Raw genomic sequence first — 17,947 nt, forward strand, 5'->3', positions numbered from 1 at the left:
GCAGCAATGAGAGTTGGTCATCTGTCTAGCGAGAGCGAGACTTTCTCAGAGCCATGTCATCATAATTCCATCCGCTCATCTCTATCTCAAACCATCAAAATACCTAAGGGACCAGCGGCAATGATGAGAGTTTGCCCGTCTGCTTCTGATGAGGAGGCTCCACGACGGTCGAATCCGGCCCGGTCTAGCACTCTTAGCACAAATAGGTCTTTCGTGAATGGAGCAACTACTGAGCCAATTATAGAAGAGAGAAGCTATACGAGTGGTGATAAGGAATTTCCGAAGAATTCAAAACACCATGACACTGTGAGCACACCTCTCGCCCACCTCAATTGTCCTCAAGAAGCAACTGCGACATTGAGTAAAAGGCAAATGCCTGGTGATAAATGTAATAGCTTAGCAAACCCCAATCATCACCACGCCACAGACTCACCACTCCCTTCCCCGAGAAAGAATTACGAAAAATCCATACAGCGGAGAAGAAAACACATTTGAGATGATGAGGACCGAAGTCTAAGGGAACACTCAAGGGACTTTGGCAAAAGTATTAGCTCAGGTCCTGTGCAAAGTAAGAGACCTAGGAACTTATGATTGGGTCGTCGTGTTTGCATTGATGCGTCACGTCATCGATTAGATAAAGCAGTATTTGTATTTGCTGGTGAATTATGTGATAATTTGCGAATTGACAAGGTTGTTTTAGTGTGCGCAAGCGTTTCAGTTAAGGTCCTCCTTAAATACAAAATTTTTGGATATCTGAATGTTCAAAAAGACCTGAATATCTCTCAGACAGTCAGATTGTTCCAAGCGAGTTGAATTTACCGAAATGTTTGAATGTACTGAACGTGTGCTTGAATCAGGGTACTAGACATGGCATTGGCAAATTGAGTAATGGAAACTTTTAGTAAATTGAGCGTCAGATATTATTTTATCATGTCAAAAGGTTCACGGTTCACCCAAAGTTCTGATATGTCTCTCAAGTTTGTGTGCCTCATGATAGGAGGTTGTGCCTACACGTGATGTGAACTATTTAATCAAGCACGGGGATATGCTAAACGGTTCAAGTACCAGTAATTTAGGCCAAAGAGGCATTCAAATAGGATTATTGTCTTTTTTTTTATCATAAATACATGTTGGTCATTTCAATCCGTAAACTATATTGTGATGGATAGAGATTATGGCGAATAAATCTTCGTCCCACTAACCATCGGTACAATGACATTCGCCACATCTGTTGGATCTCGCCATGCTGACCAGTCATGGGTAAGTAAGCCTATAACAAATTCATTAGTCTCAGGATTCGTAATGCTTGACCCTCCTCTATGACCATCTGTAATGAAAAACGCAGAAAGACTTACCCCATGTCTCTTCAAAATCTTGAGTTCCAGATCTAATGTAATAGCTTCCACTCAAGACCCAAACCATCCAGCCACCCTTAATAGAAGTTAGATATGTCTTCAAACATGTTGAATAGACTGTTGCATAATCCGCCGCTGTCTGGGCATGACCCCACTCCGTCATCACCACTGGCATTTGATTCGTGACTCCACTGTTTAGAGCATTATATCCTTGAGACTTTAGACTGCTTTGCAAACTGGAGCAGCTGGTAGTACTGCTTGCGTAATTGTGAAGTTCCAAAACCAACTTGTTAGCATACGAGAAAGATGATTTGAGGAACTTTTGTGTGGTGGAGGGTGTGAGGAGACCGGCGTTTGGGATGGTTGATAGATCGGTATCGAAGTTAAGACCGGAGATGAAGATCAAGACGTTGGGATTAGCGGCATGGATACTGTTCATGCCGGCTACAACGTTGGTGTACCAATTTGCCCAATTGTATGAGGACGAGTCGAGAGAAGCGTTGGAAGTTGGTTCTCTGAGTTCGTTACGAAGTGCCATGGACATCAAGTTACCCCAGGATGCACCCTAGTTCATGTCAGACTTTTTAGTGGACGGAGCTTGGGAGAGAAACAACTTACCCGAGTAGCCATGTATGCAATACCTCGTTGCCAATTTGCAACATTGAAATAAGTATCTCCAAACCAAGAGTTTCCATCAGTGTTAGAGCAGCACCAAATAGCCTTCGAGACATGATTATCAAGATGCACATAAATCTGCTGCTTGAAGCACTCCGCAGCAATAGCATCAAAGACCTTTGAGTTGAAAATCAGGTCAACAACATCTTCAAAATTACAGGAACTGGAATATTCATACCTGCATCCTAGTTGTCTTACTTGTAAAAGTAGGATTATTCTTAATAACCTGATTGAACACAGCTGTACCGTTAGTTGTTCCCAATGCCTTCGTGAAACTTGTCAAAATCGACGTATCCACCTGACCATTGGCATAAAAATCATCAATCATTTCGATAGCATATGTGAGACGAATGACATTCATGCCTAGACTTTTGATCTTTGTCACGATACTGGCAATCGATTGATACTGAAGACCTTCAGGTATCATGGTGTCTGCAGCACCAGGCCAATTGGCACCAGCGTAAGACACATTGTGTCCGGCTGAATCAAGAATCCATCGACCTGATGTGGTAAACGGGGCGTAAGGCCAAGAGGCTCGTTCTTCAATTGGAGACGCGGTAATGGATAATAGGAGAGGGGAGATAAGAAGGAGGATCTTTGAGAAGTACATGATGGGCAGAATAGAAGAGTCGTATTCTGTGACTGCTCAGGAAATCCCTCATCTTGTTCGGGCAGGACATCATGTTATAGAGATTTTGGCTCAAGTACTACGAATGCAACAAGGTGGAGTCCGTATCAATTGAGCCATAATACATGTAAACAAGTTTATCTTCTCTTTCCAAGAACAAGACTTCCCGTGCAATGAGCCATAAAAGTTACCTTTCATTTTTGCTGCTGACCTATAATGATTGGAGCGCATGCTTTACTTCATTTGACTCCACTTGTTCAAAAAGTCCAAAGTATATCCGCCGGCCCCCTTCGGCACATATCAAAATTATGCTCATCACAAGATCAATACACTCAGTCAGGTCCATATACAGATCGACGTCATGAGTTGGTAATGTATGCATGCAGTTTAAAGCAGATACGATGGATCCAATACAACATTGAAAACGAATCTTTACCTCGGGGGATTCGGGGAGACCATAATATAGAAGTTCGGCAGCTAATCAATGTGGGGTAGCGCCGGCTGATCTTCCTCGTGTTGCCTTGGATGAAGATTCAACAGTGGTGGAAAATTAGGGTTTGTGGGGAATTGGCGGGGTATGATTGGTACAATTTTATGCAAAACTACGCAACTAAATGTTTTCTAATCATGATCTAACTGTTTGATCCACCCAAAAGAAAACATCAAAAGGCCAAGATCCACCACTTGATATCTATTAGACCTTATCCTTCTTCCATAAATAGAGTAAACAAAACGCACATGCCAAAAGCATGGTCTAGTGACAGTGCCAAAATAGTATCCGAGCGTCATATTAATTACAACTTCCTCTTTCAAATATTCCCAAGTACTTCACTCCACTATTTAGGTCCAGAAGTTTCATATCTATATCCTGATACTGAAAGGACCGTTCCTAGTCCTCGATGAACTTCGGCTTGGAATGGTCCAAATGGAACTCGCTCTCCATCTATTGATATGTAACCATCTGACTGGTTCTTTGGAGTGATGCGGTATGCTTCGACTTTGCGATAATTGACATATGGTAGGCCGAAAAATTTCCCATTCTCGACAGCCGGCATAAGTTGAAGTGCTTGAAGTCGACTGAGATTTGAATAATCAATGGTTACCATATCCATACAACCATCATTTGGAAGTGCAGCTGGAAAGTAATCTACATCTGCTCCCATCCAAGACATCTAAAAAGCATTAATCAGCTCAATTCCATAGTTACGGTACTTTTATCACGGAAAATACTCACATTGCCACAGTAGAAACTTCCCAAATTATCATGTTGCTCAACTTCCCACCCTTGAGGTAATGGGTCGCTAGAATTGCCATATTTCAACTCGGGTAAACCGCCTTCCAAAGAACTCTTTTCACGTAATGATTCTTCAGAAGTGCTTCGAATTTCCATAGCTTCACGATAACGTCGCTTGATATCTTCTTTATCGTCCGTAACCACCTTCACCGCGATGTCACACGGGAAGATTTTCTTTTGGAGAGACTTCATGACAAAACCATAGACGAATCGAGTTCCTCCCATCCATCGCAAATGCTCTGTTCCCAGGTCAAACTCAGCCACGATACCAAGTGCTTGCGAGAGAAAGGATAGATGTCTCTCTTCACCCTGTGTGACCGAAATCAAATCCAGAGGAGTACGAACACCTTTAACTATTGAAAGAGCAGCAATACTGGTAGATCTTATATTACCGTGAAGACTACAATGCAATCCATTTCCAGATCCGCAAGGTATGTGCGCGATAGCCAATTTCGAAAGAGCTCTCTTCGCATCTTTACGTTTGCCAAGACCATTGAAAACCTCGAATGGAAGACCATCTCCAGAACAACAGATTATCACATCATAAGCTTCTATGTCGAGTTTTTCCACGATATCAATGGCCTCCCTTGAGGCTTTAGTTGCCGTCACATCGATGGATAGATGAGCAGCATCAAAGATAGGCGTCACGTCTTTTGCATAGATTTTCTCGGATTGTCCCTTTCCACTCTTCGGATTAATTATCACTTTAACTCGTTTCTGTTGCTGGGATTTGCCATATGCGCGATCTTTGAGCCTAGAAACCCATGCTTCCACTCGGTCTCGCTCTTCTTCAATAACATACTTCAGTACAGCTGGTTGAAGAACAGTTTTTGAAATCTCCTTTGCGTAATTTATGATGAGTCCAGTCTCAGTTATTTCAGCCCAAAGGATCTGACGTAAAGGTATTGCCCTTAGAGTTGATGACCCAACAGGTTCTGAGTAGGCAGATGCATCCAGTGTTACGGAACGACGGGCACCGGCTGATTTTGCTCCTTTCTCGGGCTTTTTTGCTGTTTCGGCGCCTGTGTACTCTTCAGTATATTGAAGATACCATACGAAATAGACCTACATACCTTTGATAATCAAGGACTCAGGACTCAAGGACAAAGAGACATCTTTGCTAACAAATAGTGTATTGTCAATATCGAATTGACCAGCACTGCCACTTGAAGCAGTTTGCCCTGATGGAGGAATTGAATTAGAGGATGTAGGAGATGTTGCCATCTCAAATTCTAGTTTCTGAAAGTAGTAGTTGACAAACTATCACGCTGTCCGTAAATGAACGTGATACCGAGGTTCCGAAAATATCCGGTATCAAGTTGTCCAATCCAACGGAAAAACGAGGGCTGGATGAGCTATTAAGGTTGAATCTTTTCGTCTCATAAAATCACAAATAATTCTAGAAAATTAGATGGAAAGACAGAAAGTCAATAAATTTGAGGTGAATAAAACATTTCACCATCCGATCAAGTGAAACCCACGATGCTGGTGCGACGCGCGACCTTCCTCGTCTGCAGCACGAGTTTGATGATTACGAGGTTGTGATTTGCACAGACGCGCCGCAACCCTTGTTCAGGTACAGGGATGAGAAGTACCATCAATATTGTGACTGTATCTTGATTAGATTTGGAAGAGTAAAATTGATCAACATTGACCAACGGTATGAATGTGTGAGTGTGGTGGTCGATGGTAAATATCGTGGAACTACCAATCTTCCTCGCCGTTCACTTCATTGCACGTTCACTCGATAACATTAGAAGGGACGTCTTATAAAATAACGCTGCCCAGAATCGTTTCTGCGACACTTGAAAGATTGAAAACAAATGTGCATATGCACCATTAGTCCATGCTTCCCGAGATCGGAAGAGGCCCAAAAATATGAGAAGATAGATTCGTTGATTTGCGAAAAAGAGAAAGTTGAAAAGTTGAAAAAGCGTTTGCTGTATGTCACGTGATATCGTTCCTCTATGCGGCCGCTCACAGTTTCATGAGGAGAACTTCCTTAATTATCTTCATGCTATTTCCCCAATCGGCTCGCCATCAATTTCACGACTCGTTCCTTTCAAAATTGCTGCCAATTTCAGTTTGTTACACTACCAAAGTCCGAATTGATGACTGCCTCGGGTAATAGTAGCTCGAGAGAGTCATGCATTTCGATTCTGTAGCTCAGAGGGAATAAGAGAGAAACTTTATGCTATGGCTCCCAGGCCATTTTTCGTTTCGCTGCATTAGTTCGATCGTTCTATCGCACCGAGAAGGTGGAAAAAGAGGCTATTGTACTCCAATACCTCCTCAAGCATACCAAGATTGGGCGTTGGAGAGATTGCTCTTGCGCCGTGTATCGTGGAAGAATTTGTGGAGGGAGATCTCACTTCTAGTCCTTTTATGGAGTCCAGGATAGAGCTACAGAGTTTGCAATCTCTCTTGACTCTTAAGTCGGCACAGTCTGCTACTACTTTGATGCCATGCATTTAAATTAGTCTCAGCTCTGGAATAACATGTCACATGGATCAAGTTGCAATTCTCATCCTACTAGCTTGTAGTGATTTTCCGGACTTTAAGGGTGGCGGAATATGATTTATATTCATTCCACGCTACAAATAATTACAATCTAAGAGGAAAACAAACAATAGAAGGGTACTGAGCCCTGTACCTACCCCTAGAGAGGTATAATGGACCTAAAAAGTCCATATGAAGGAAATAAGTAGATCCTTTGAGCCCTGAAAAAGGCATGTGAAACCCCAAGGAAAGTTGAAAGGACATAGAAGTCCATTGAGCGCCAATAAAGGCAATTCAAAAAAAAGCAAGGAAAAGAAAAGAAAAATGGACGATCTTAAGTGATGATTGTAAAAGAGAAGAGACGGATGAGGATCAGAACAATGAGCAGTTGGCTTGTTTATTCCGACCACCTCTATCCTGAAGATGAGTATCAGCACTAGAGTGCCAATTTACTCTTTCTTACTTCTCTTTGGTGACCCATTTACTTGATTCGAGATAGTCACCGATGCACCCCAATCGTCCAAACGAGTTGCGCAAGAACTCATTAAGAAACTTGAAAGCTGGCTCACAGAGCTCAACGGCATCGTTGTAAGTCATGCTTCCGATATCAACAGGTTCGCAGTAGAATATAAGCTCTTCCCTATGAAAAGCATATTCAAATCGAACTCTAAATTGCTTTTCTACTGCCGTCTTACGTGATATCAACATTTCGGCAACGGTGGGGCTTGCCGGGACGGATATTCCATAGCGAGGCCGGTCCCAGAGCTGCTTAATCGTGTCCAATTGTGGCGACTGTTGAAGCTTGAGGCGTTTTGCTTGCTCTATTACCGCCGTCTCGCTTTGTGGTAATGTGTTAAGATAGGAAGTTGTTCTCTTTCGCTTGCCTGCAGATGATTCGATTGAAGAACTATGAGCGGCAGCGTCAGGACAAGGAATCTTTTCCGAAGTAAGATGTAAAACCGCTGTTGCCGACGGTCTCGGTGACAGATTCTCTGCTCCTTGGCCACAACCCTGCCGTGATTCGACGTCCTCGCTATTTCCTATGATTTTTGAAGGCGATGGGACAGCGTCAGATTGAGTCTGAGGTGTGTTCACCTTTTCTTGCGCAGAAGATTGACCAGTGATGGAGGTATTACTTCTGCTTGCAAGTCTAAGATCGGCCTTGGACGTGTTATTCAGGCGTCTTCTTTGGCAGCAGATGCAGCTTTGGATGCTTTATCGCCGCTAGTCGGTTCAGAGCTCCTGCCTGCTGTTGTGCGTGCGACTGGTGTCGTCACAGCATGCGCAATGGGCTTAGGCTTGACTCCAGGAAAAGGATAACTTTTTACTAGGAAATTATCAGTATCCTCATTTAATATCCCATTCAAAATGAATAACTTACAGAGCTCGCGCCACATCAATTTTTCCACGTAGTACATTTTGACTTGCCAATGATAGTCGGCATAAATGGCTTTCTTCTTGACAGTGGCAGTCCATTTAGCCCTGCTTGCTTCGACGGCAGCCAATGTTAATTCGCAGTCATCAGTTTGCATAATTTCCCACATGGTGGGCCATGTGGTTTCGTATTTTTCATACAGCGCCATTTTGGGTCGTGTGGTGTAATTTTTGAAAGTAAGGCCGACTAATATTTTGATTTTATCAAAATTTCGTTTAGTGTGGGCAAGCTAAACCCTATTCTGTTTTACCAATCAATTGGATTGCTGTCGTTGAGAACTATTTCAAGTGAAGAGTAGTGAAGTAAAGTGAGGCGAGGTGAGGCGAGGAAAGAAGTAAAAATGATGGCGAGCAAGGCCGACTTGGAAACATGAACATCGAAAAGTCTCGATGTTGACAAGATCTTACAAGAGATCTAGAAGATACCTAGGTCGAGGCACATTCTCAATGATTTCAAACATTTATTATTCAAATTTCAAGTCTGATTGTGAGAGGTTAGAAATATTAACAGTGACTCTCAAGCTGGTTTCGAAAAGATCTCAGAACCACCTCAGACGATCACCAAAAGCTTTCAACCCGTTGTTCTCATTTCTATCAAATAAATACATCTAATACATCTCCTAGACTTTCCGTATGTAAAAAATAGATCAAGCAGGTGACAATCTTCATCGAGTTCTCTCACCCCTTCACGCGGATTTCACCACAAGTCTCAAAATCACAAATTTTCAATGCGACGTGAAATCACAGAGCACCCAAAGAATAGATGAAGTCAAGCTATATCAGTTCCCACATTCCTAATTCTATAAAATAGTTCCGAGGCTTCCAGGACTTTGAAACCATCTAGATTTGGGTGCAGTATATCGAAAGGACCTCAAGTGTGCATCAGAGCTACTTTTCTTGGCAACGACCCACAATCCCGTAAAGCTAGACATCACTTGAGAAACACAAGTCCTTAACCCGACGAAATACTGAATCCCAGACTAACCAACGATTTTTCTCAATACCATTTTTCCACATGGTATCTTTGGTTTTCCACGCCTATCTATCTAATACGTTTAGCCCAGTAATGGGGCAGGCAAAGTAGAATCCACAGATCAAGAAGACACTCGAACTTAAGATCGGGCGGAGGAAGCGAGGTTTATCTCAAACACCTCATATAAGCAACAAACATTCCTCAATCCCGCGCACTCATGGGTACAACATGCCCTGTACTTCACCCATAAAACACTTCTGATTCCCCTTCCCCATTCCACCGATACCAATCGATATACATCCGCTCAACCACGCGTCGTGAATTCATGCCTCCCAACGCTGCATAGCCTTATTGAAATATAGTTCCTTCTCATTTTATTGAAGGCACTCTTTATCTATAAGTCGGTCCACAAGAATGATATGAGTATCCAAAACAACGTGCTGAAGTCCTAGCAGAATATTCATCAGTTCAATCTTTCGCATCAATATATACACAATATCGTAAGTCTGCATGTGGGAAGACTCATCTGCACATATCGTTTACTCAAACGCCTTCAAATCAAGCAAGTCTCATTGTTGGGACCGAGAGGCATGCATGGATAGATAGATGACGATAGTAATTACCAAACGCGCGATTGACAACAAGATTTATCTTCAAGGAGGACGCACAATACACTATCGAAATATTCCTCCAGCAAAGAAAGATTCCCAATTTTTGTACTCTAACCAGCTACCGAGTAGTCCTCTCTATCCACCATACGAGATTCCAAATCCATCCATAGCCTGAAAAACAACCGATAGCCAGTCCCGTTCGATTCCATACCTAATCCATGCACTCTCTATTACCTAGGTTATATCTCTCCTTCTTTCTTGACTACTCGCAACAACTCCCTTGGGATTCTCAGGTTGTGAGTATCTTTCAGTACATAGCCCGTAAATCTAATAAGAGATCATTGACCAATCAACTTCAATTCGCCAAGCACCCACGTATTCTCAACCTATGTTCCCTCATCCAACTCTACTCCCCTCGCAGTAATTACTCTTGAAGTACTCATCAATCAACTCCAGCTCCGAATAGCTTTTCTTTCTCACTTTTCCCCATTTCCCATTTTCCAGTCATCTTATTGTGGGTGTTTTTCCACCACCGGCGAGAAGTGGTGGTTGAGGAATGTAGAAGAAGAAGAGGGAGGGGTATCGTCGTGAGGTGAGGGACTGGAAAATGAGGTGATAATTCAACTGTGGTGATTGTGGTTTGGATAGTCTCAAATACAGCCCAAGTAGGTTCACCTTCCCCTCACAATCTAGTATTCTTTACTCATACTCACACTTTCCTATCCCCTTCATAGTCCCAAATCCCTCATCCATTCTCCTAGGTGGCCATGAGTACAACTACTAGGCCTTTGACCCCAGGCATTATAATGAGAATATATCACAGTATCAGCTTCACAGCCTAAATCATAAACTTCAACAATGAGGCAACGTAATCCATCAAATAAATTAATTCATGTGCCATTTCATTTCATTCATTGCATGCGTTGTCTAAATACATTTCCCCTGTCGCCAATTTTAGGCATGAATCGCCAATGCGCTATCTTTCCCATCAATAAAAAATATGTCCAATTTATGCTTGGTAAGTAGAAGCGGAAACGTTTCCTCCACGTCCAGTCCAGTTGACGTGAATATCCTTTCCGACTGGGTATTTCTCAGAGGCGTGCTCTGGCTTGATCTTGAAGGTGTGGGCACCGAAGTAATCTCTTTGAGCTTGAAGAAGGTTGGCTGGGAGATCCTTGGTACGGTAACCATCGAACCAAGACAAAGCAGTGGAGAAAGCTGGGGTTGGAATACCCATAAGGGCAGCCTTAGAAACAACATCTCTCCATCCTGGTTGAGCCTTGTGGATAGCCTTGTTGAAGAAATCACTGAACAACAAGTTCTCCAAGTTATCATCAGCACGGTAAGCGGCTGTGATATCCTTGAGGAAAACGGATCTGATAATGCATCCACCTCTCCACATCAAAGCAATGGATGGCTTGTTGAGCTTCCACTTGAATTCCTTGGCAGCCTAAAACATAATTAGTATCAAAAGATTATTAAAAATTGGGATCTGATCATACCTCTTGCATAAGCATGAAACCTTGAGCGTATGAAATAATCTTTGAAGCATACAAAGCTTGCTCCAAATCCTCGAGGAATTGCTTCTTGTCACCCTCAAATTTGTTTGATCGTCCGACGTAAGAGAGGACCTTGGAGGCACGAGTACGCTCCTCCTTGAGGGATGAAAGACAACGGGAAAGGACGGATTCGGCAATCAAAGTAACTGGCATTCCGAGGTCGAGAGCGTTGATGGCAGTCCACTTTCCGGTACCCTTTTGTCCAGCGGAATCCATAATCTTCTCGAGAAGTGGGGTTCCATCATCATCGTTGAAGTACATAATATCACGGGTAATTTCGATCAAGAATGAATCGAGGACACCCTTGTTCCATTCGGCGAGAACATCACCAATTTCCTTGTCTTGCATACCAAGACCACGCTTCATGATATCATAAGCCTAGAAAGGTTAGTCAAGAATTTTGGAGATGATGACTCGAGATTTACTTACTTCGCAAATGAGTTGCATGTCACCATACTCAATACCGTTGTGAACCATCTTGACGTAGTGACCAGCACCCTCATCACCAACCCATTCACAGCATGCCTCACCATCAGATTTGGCAGCGATGCTTTGGAAAACATCCTTAATGTATGGCCAAGCCTCCTCGTTTCCACCAGGCATCAAAGATGGACCATGTCTGGCACCCTCTTCACCACCGGAAACACCGCTACCAACGAAACGGATACCCTTTTGAGCCAAGTATTTTGTTCTGCGGTTGGTATCGGGGAAATGTGAGTTACCACCATCAATGATGATATCACCTTCCTCAATGTGTGGGAGGATGGTCTCGATGAAGTCGTCAACTGGCTTACCAGCCATGACCAAGAGCATGATACGACGGGGTTTCTTCAACTTGGCGCAGAACTCTTCAATTGAGTGTGCACCCTCGATGGATTTTCCTATAAAGATTCGCCATGGTTAGGTTTCTGATTCTCATCATCTGTCAAAAGAGTAATAGGAAAATTGACGTACCCTTAGCCTCATTCTCGAGGAAACGATCAACCTTTGATGTGGTACGGTTGAAAGCAATAACGTTGAAACCGTGATCAGCAGCGTTAAGGATAATGTTTTGACCCATAACAGCCAAGCCGATGAGGCCGAAATCTCCGCTGAATCATTGTCAGTCAGTATGTTTGAAGGTTATGTTTGTTGGTATGGTTGATTTGGGAAGAAAGGTGTTTGATGGCGGGGTATTATTTTTTGCAACGACGACATGGAGGGGAACAAGTCTTTTGTAGAATGTATATAAAGAGTATGAATGAATACTTACGTTGCTTCTGGTGCAGACATCTTGAGATGGTTTTGTAGATGAATTAAACGTTGATTGAATTTATCCTGATGATATTTCAATGATTGTTGTTGACAAAAGAGTTGAGAATTAATTTGTTGTTCGGAAGAAATGGGGGGAAGGAATGAAGAGGGAGACTAAAATATAAGAGGTAGGGAAGAGATGGATGGGAGGGGAGGATGGTTAAGTAATGAAAGATGGTTGGGCCTCCTTCCAAACAACCATTTTAAAAGGAGGGGCAAAGCAGGGCAAAGCAGGGCAAAGCAAAGCAAAGCACTCTTATTTATTTTCTTAGTTTAACTTACTTCAGAAGCACCGGCACCGCTATCACTATTTGCTGGGTTTCCTGGTCTCATGTTCATGTTCTTGTTCATACTCCGTACTCGACCCTTTCGTTCCTAAGATAGATAGCTGGAGATGGTAGATGGATGACCTTGACCTCTCTTCCTTACCTTGCTTGGATGAGATATTCCCAAATGTCTCCCAAGAATATAAACGCCGACGAGCTGTTTTCGGAAGAACTTTTTGGAGATTATACGATGTAGAGGAATATTATGATGTAGGAGAGAAAATGATTGGATTAATTCTATATAAGATTCTCTAATCATTTAACTCTTTTGGTCAATTAATTTGATTCCACGACATTGATTGGTTGAGTGCATTACCCCTCCTTACTAACTCGTCCCTCGTTGATATCTTCGGTGAAGCTGTATCGAGAAGAGAAAAGATCCGTCCGGGGATCCAAATTAATATGGCTTTGTTGAATATGGCTTATGAGACATTTCTTTGCTCGGTGACGCCTCATGATTATTCATCGGATTTGATATTGATCATTGGTGAAAGAAGATACTTGCGGGAGAGATTTATACCAATCATGTCTACTCGTGCTGGCTACAGCTGCTATGTGAAACAAATGTCTCTTCATTCTCATATCATACCTACGAAGTGTCTAACTAGTCGCTCCAGCAATTCTTCATCCGCACCACGCCAGATTTGCCGTTGAACAACCATTCCTGCTCCTCCGTGTCAGGTTGTTGGTCTTGTAACTTCAAGTGTAAGTTGTCAGTCCCCTCCACCCCACTTTTTATCTACATACTTTCTTCTGTTCTTGTCATTTCTCCGGTTGCTAAGTTTGTACCACACTCAAGGCACACTACACTCATCTGCAAAGTACAATCTCCATCCTCGTCGACCAACTCTTCCAACTCAGGTCCTCGTTTATGGAAATTCTAGAAATCTAGACTTCTAGATGTTTCCGTTTTCTTCTCACCACCAGCAGTTATGACGAGCCAAGTGGTTGTTGATATTTATTACTAGGTATATCGTAGTTCACCCCACCAAGCTAAAACAACCCGGAAATTCAACTTTCCGATCGGCCCGAAATATCATTTTAGAGCCCACGTTTTAAGGCAATACTGCTTACTCACCGAGTCAGTCAGGTCAGCTGATCCTCAATATTCATAAGCTGACTAACCATACATCACGTGATGTAAAATAATTCTAGATTCGTGCATGCTCGGCGCCTCATCGTAGACAACAACGTCGGTCGTATTGCCAAATCATAAACTATCACAACCATATCAACCTTTCAAATACGCGCACATTTCAACGCCACTTGACAACAAATCATAAGACATCTACATCAGGGAAGTTCGCAACACTCACGATAGAGTTCCGCACGCAAGAACTATTCAGTTTCTGTTCAGGGTTTTTGGGATAACCAGTGCGTTTTGAAAGCGCAAAGGTACGTCTAAACACTCATCAAGAGATATATACGTACAGCAATTCATCATGTCCTATCCACCACCACCAGGTATCAAATCCACACCTTCGCCGCATCCCTCCTTACCCGCTCGACCACCTCCATCCACAAATCCGCAAGCCGGTTTCAAACCTGCCTTTAGCAATAACAATAATGGTCCATCGAGACCTCCTGCATCAGGAGGATATGGCGGCTTTACTGGTTTTGCTCCCAGATCAGTAGCTGCTCCGGTACAATCAAGCTATCCAAGCTTTCAACAACCTCCCACTGCTTATCAACAACCTCAACCATATAATCCATATCCTGCTGCACCACAACAAGAAGCTGCATATGGAGCTGCACCACAAATTCGAAATCCCTTCGCGCCACCGACAGCATCTGCAGGGCGTGGTATGAGTGGGTTTGATGAAGACCCAGAGATGGCAGCACAGATAGCACAATGGCAAAGCGCATACGCCGGAAAGGATGCAAATGCAACTTCTGCCTCTAATAATGGTTATACTGGAGCTGTTCGAAAGTACCCAGCAACTGGAGAAGGTTCAACATCAGCATCGAATGCGAACGCGACACCATTAGGTAGAACCGAGACTGGACCCAGTATGACTTCACAGGCAATCACGAACGCCGCGCATAATGATACAGGTGTCGCAGCAATTGTATCGGATTCTAAGACCAATCAAAAGACAGTTGTACGAACGGGTGGCGGTTCACAATGGACAGATTCTTCCCTTCTTGAATGGGATCCTTCTCATTTTCGCCTTTTCGTTGGTAATCTTGCTGGTGAAGTTACTGATGAATCTTTACACAAGGCATTTTCTCGCTGGACATCTTTACAAAAAGCACGAGTCATTCGAGATAAACGGACTACGAAAAGCAAAGGGTATGGATTTGTTAGTTTTAGTGATGGAGATGATTTCTTTCAAGCTGCTAGGGATATGCAAGGAAAATATATCGGTAGTCATCCTGTTCTTTTAAGAAGAAGTACTACTGAGATCAAGGCTGTCACACCCAGGGACAACAAACATGGAAAGAATAACAAGAATAAGGGCAAAGGTGGTAACAGGATTGACGGAGGACAAGGTAACAAAGATAGGACTGGAGCTGGCATTCAAAAGGCAGGAAGCAAAACCAAGGGTGGCTTGAAGGTCTTGGGATAATTGTCAAAGTAAGAGTTTATATCAAGTCAGTGGGTATCAGGCCAGTTGAAGTCTAGGAGAGAGGAAGAAAGGACGAAACAGAAGGGCGAGAGAGAGAAGTAATGATCGTCGGCGCATGTCAAAAGGCACCTACCGAGGTATGGCTTTGGATTTAGTAATGGCACACATTCGATAGAGCTGATCCTTGAGATACAACGCCACGATAATGTGTATTGTCGAAATTACCCAGAGCAGTATTTTTTACTCGATAGACAAGCATAACAATTGTTTGCATTTATAATTCTTTCAAGCTATATCTACTTACAAATTATAACTTGTTTTCTGTGAAATTATTAGTGTGGCCATGATCGGTTCGTGTCTAAGGGGAATAGTAGCAATAAAATGCTTCCAGTTAGGTTAGTCAGCCATTTCTGTATGCCCCGCGTGCTTTTGCCAAAGAAAGAAGACTTCCCCATACTATCCTACCCCGCCACACATTATCGAAATTTATTAATTCAGCCTTGATGATACCTTAATTGCAAACCCTTTTACTGGCTCGCAAGAAATTTTCAGAAACATACCCCTTGTTCCATCGCATCGTGTTTCAGGCAAAAACCAAACAGTTTTGGTGTTGTCAAAGCTGTAAACATGTCAAAATAGCATGTGAAACCGAGATGAAAGATGAACTTGATCGTACTCTATTGATGGATTGCCTGGTTAGCCTTCTTTCGTTGTTGAAACGCCCATCGGATCGTCTGGTAGATTGTTTCTAAAGTGTTAATAGTACGGTTTTGTATGGTTATGCGAGTCGAGGTTGTGGGATATAAGATATATATATATGTACTACTTCGTCCTTCCTATTGTTGTGAATTACTTGCAATTATATTTGCATTCTTACACACGAATATATTTGATTGAGAAAAATTGAAAAGATGGGGAAAACAGAATGGCTGGCCTGTTCAGCTCTTGCTGCAATCTTGGTTTACGTATTTCCACAATACTTCATCGTCGACCGAATTTCGAGATCAGCGATTCGTTTTCTTTTAGTTGATGTTTCATTATTTTCATTTTGGCGCATGTTCATCTATCCTTTCTTCTTTAGTCCTCTTCGCAATCTACCTGGTCCAGTGGTGAGTTTTTTCGATTCCTCAGAACTTCCTTCAATAATTAATTTTCATATTTAGTCCCATAACTATCTCTGGGGTAATGGTACAGCACAATTTACCAAACCACCTGGACATCAAATCAAGGAATTCGTTAAAAATGTACCGAATGATGGTTTGATCCGCATTCGATCCTTTGGCAATATTGAAAGACTTATTCCAACATCTCCTCAAGTATTGAAAAGTATTCTAGCGGATAATTCATACGATTATGAAAAACCATATGGAGTTCGGAAATTTCTTTCCTTGATCTTGGGTGAGGGGCCTATCATGTCAGAAGGCTCTCTACATAAATTTCAACGCAAACATTTACTTCCCGCTTTTCAAGTCAAACATATCAGAGAATTATACCCAGTATTCTGGTCCAAAGCTCTTGGTCTTGTCGAAGGTATCTCTCAAGAAATAAGCGAAACAAGTACATTTGAAAAAAGAAATGAATCACATATCGAATTCAACGAATGGGCCACTCGTGTCACATTAGATATCATTGGTGTAGCCGGTGTGGGTAGAGATTTCGGTGCTCTTCGAAATCCGGACGATCCTCTCGTACGAGATTACAACGAACTTCTCGAACCCACATTTAGTAAAGGTATCTACTTTGCAGCCAACATCTTCGGTCCCCAAGATCTCATTCAGAAACTACCTTTTAAACATAGCAAAGTGATCGCCGAAACAACCGGGAATCTTCGAACATTTTGTCGCGAAGTCATTGATAAAAAACGACAAGCCGTAAGCGAAGGTAAAACAGTCGACGGAATGGATATCCTCAGTATCCTCGTCCGATCCAACGATTTCAGTAATGAGGATCTCGAAGACCAACTCCTTACATTCCTAGCCGCCGGTCACGAAACCACATCATCAGCACTCACATGGGCCATTTATCTCCTCGCCATCCATCCCGAATGGCAAACCAAACTCCGTCAAGAAATCCACGCTGCAATTCCTTCTCCCAGCGATCCCAACTCCCCACAACCAGATCACACAATCATTGATTCTCTCCCCATCCTCAACGCCATGACCCAAGAAACACTCCGTCTCTACCCCACCGTTCCTATCTCCGTGCGCAAGACCACCCGCGCAACAAGCATCACGCTCCCCAACTCTGCACCCATCTCTCTTCCCCTCGGAACACGCGTGCTTATTTCCCCGCTCGCCATCAACCGATCTCCGCTTCTCTGGGGCCCCAAAGCTGACGAATGGTCTCCGGAACGTTGGCTCCAAGACGGATGTGCGAATACCGGTGGGGCGGAGAGTAATTTTGCCAATATGACGTTTTTTCACGGGGAGAGGAGTTGTATTGGGAGAGGGTTTGCAATAAGTGAGTTTAAGTGTTTGTTGGCGGGGACGGTGGGGGGATTGGAGTGGGAAATGTGGGATAAGGAGGAGGAGGTGAAGGTGGGTGGAGTGGTGACGACGAAACCGGTAGGGGGAATGAACGTGAGGATGAAGGTTGTGGAGTGGTAGAACTGTTGGGGGTTTGTTGGGACTCTTGGGGTGGATGTTCTTGGGAGGTTTATGAATTTAAGGGGTTTAATCTGAACATCCCGCGGTACAATAATAGGCTTTTGGTGCAAGGCATTGATAGTTA

At 43.0% G+C, this 17,947-nt stretch overlaps 7 protein-coding genes across 7 annotated transcripts; 3 read left to right on the forward strand and 4 right to left on the reverse strand.

The window, feature by feature from the left end:
* Positions 1-6: 6 nt before the first annotated feature.
* EAE97_005360 (uncharacterized protein) lies at positions 7-495 on the forward strand (the record flags this gene model as incomplete). The annotated part of the gene is made up of 1 exon (XM_038875872.1): positions 7-495. One exon carries the CDS (start codon positions 7-9, stop codon positions 493-495), a length of 489 nt encoding a protein of 162 aa, XP_038733209.1.
* Positions 496-1,099: 604 nt separating this feature from the next.
* Positions 1,100-2,705, reverse strand: EAE97_005361 (uncharacterized protein). Its single transcript, XM_038875873.1, has 4 exons — positions 2,209-2,705; positions 1,974-2,147; positions 1,356-1,920; positions 1,100-1,270 (listed from the first exon to the last, which is right to left on the reverse strand). The coding sequence occupies exons 1-4, from the start codon at positions 2,638-2,640 to the stop codon at positions 1,173-1,175; spliced, it is 1,269 nt and encodes a 422-aa protein (XP_038733210.1). The 5' UTR covers positions 2,641-2,705; the 3' UTR covers positions 1,100-1,172.
* Positions 2,706-3,494: 789 nt separating this feature from the next.
* EAE97_005362 (uncharacterized protein) lies at positions 3,495-5,176 on the reverse strand (the record flags this gene model as incomplete). The annotated part of the gene is made up of 3 exons (XM_038875874.1): positions 3,495-3,830; positions 3,893-4,974; positions 5,026-5,176. 3 exons carry the CDS (start codon positions 5,174-5,176, stop codon positions 3,495-3,497), a joined length of 1,569 nt encoding a protein of 522 aa, XP_038733211.1.
* A 1,734-nt stretch (positions 5,177-6,910) lies between these two features.
* Positions 6,911-8,034, reverse strand: EAE97_005363 (uncharacterized protein; the record flags this gene model as incomplete). The annotated part of the gene is made up of 3 exons (XM_038875875.1): positions 6,911-7,612; positions 7,717-7,778; positions 7,833-8,034. 3 exons carry the CDS (start codon positions 8,032-8,034, stop codon positions 6,911-6,913), a joined length of 966 nt encoding a protein of 321 aa, XP_038733212.1.
* Positions 8,035-10,478: 2,444 nt separating this feature from the next.
* Positions 10,479-12,660, reverse strand: EAE97_005364 (uncharacterized protein; the record flags this gene model as incomplete). Its single annotated transcript, XM_038875876.1, has 6 exons — positions 10,479-10,919; positions 10,972-11,406; positions 11,458-11,909; positions 11,983-12,119; positions 12,281-12,345; positions 12,604-12,660. The coding sequence occupies 6 exons, from the start codon at positions 12,658-12,660 to the stop codon at positions 10,479-10,481; spliced, it is 1,587 nt and encodes a 528-aa protein (XP_038733213.1).
* Positions 12,661-14,089: 1,429 nt separating this feature from the next.
* EAE97_005365 (uncharacterized protein) lies at positions 14,090-15,217 on the forward strand (the record flags this gene model as incomplete). Its single annotated transcript, XM_038875877.1, has 1 exon — positions 14,090-15,217. One exon carries the CDS (start codon positions 14,090-14,092, stop codon positions 15,215-15,217), a length of 1,128 nt encoding a protein of 375 aa, XP_038733214.1.
* A 559-nt stretch (positions 15,218-15,776) lies between these two features.
* On the forward strand, positions 15,777-17,823 carry EAE97_005366 (uncharacterized protein; the record flags this gene model as incomplete). The annotated part of the gene is made up of 2 exons (XM_038875878.1): positions 15,777-16,326; positions 16,381-17,823. The coding sequence occupies exons 1-2, from the start codon at positions 16,129-16,131 to the stop codon at positions 17,821-17,823; spliced, it is 1,641 nt and encodes a 546-aa protein (XP_038733215.1). The 5' UTR covers positions 15,777-16,128.
* Between the last annotated feature and the right edge of the window lie 124 nt (positions 17,824-17,947).

Source organism: Botrytis byssoidea, assembly GCF_014898295.1.
Source record: "Botrytis byssoidea strain MUCL 94 chromosome Unknown BBYS_009, whole genome shotgun sequence".
Lineage (NCBI taxonomy): Eukaryota > Fungi > Ascomycota > Leotiomycetes > Helotiales > Sclerotiniaceae > Botrytis > Botrytis byssoidea.

Bases quoted from the DNA above. Each gene is read 5' to 3' on its own strand.
- EAE97_005361 (XM_038875873.1), bottom strand. From the start codon at position 2,640: ATGTACTTCTCAAAGATCCTCCTTCTTATCTCCCCTCTCCTATTATCC. The intron at 2,148-2,208 runs GTATGAATATTC...TTCAACTCAAAG, and splicing joins GTAAGACAACTAGGATGCAG to GTCTTTGATGCTATTGCTGC. The intron at 1,921-1,973 runs GTAAGTTGTTTC...GACATGAACTAG, and splicing joins TTGCATACATGGCTACTCGG to GGTGCATCCTGGGGTAACTT.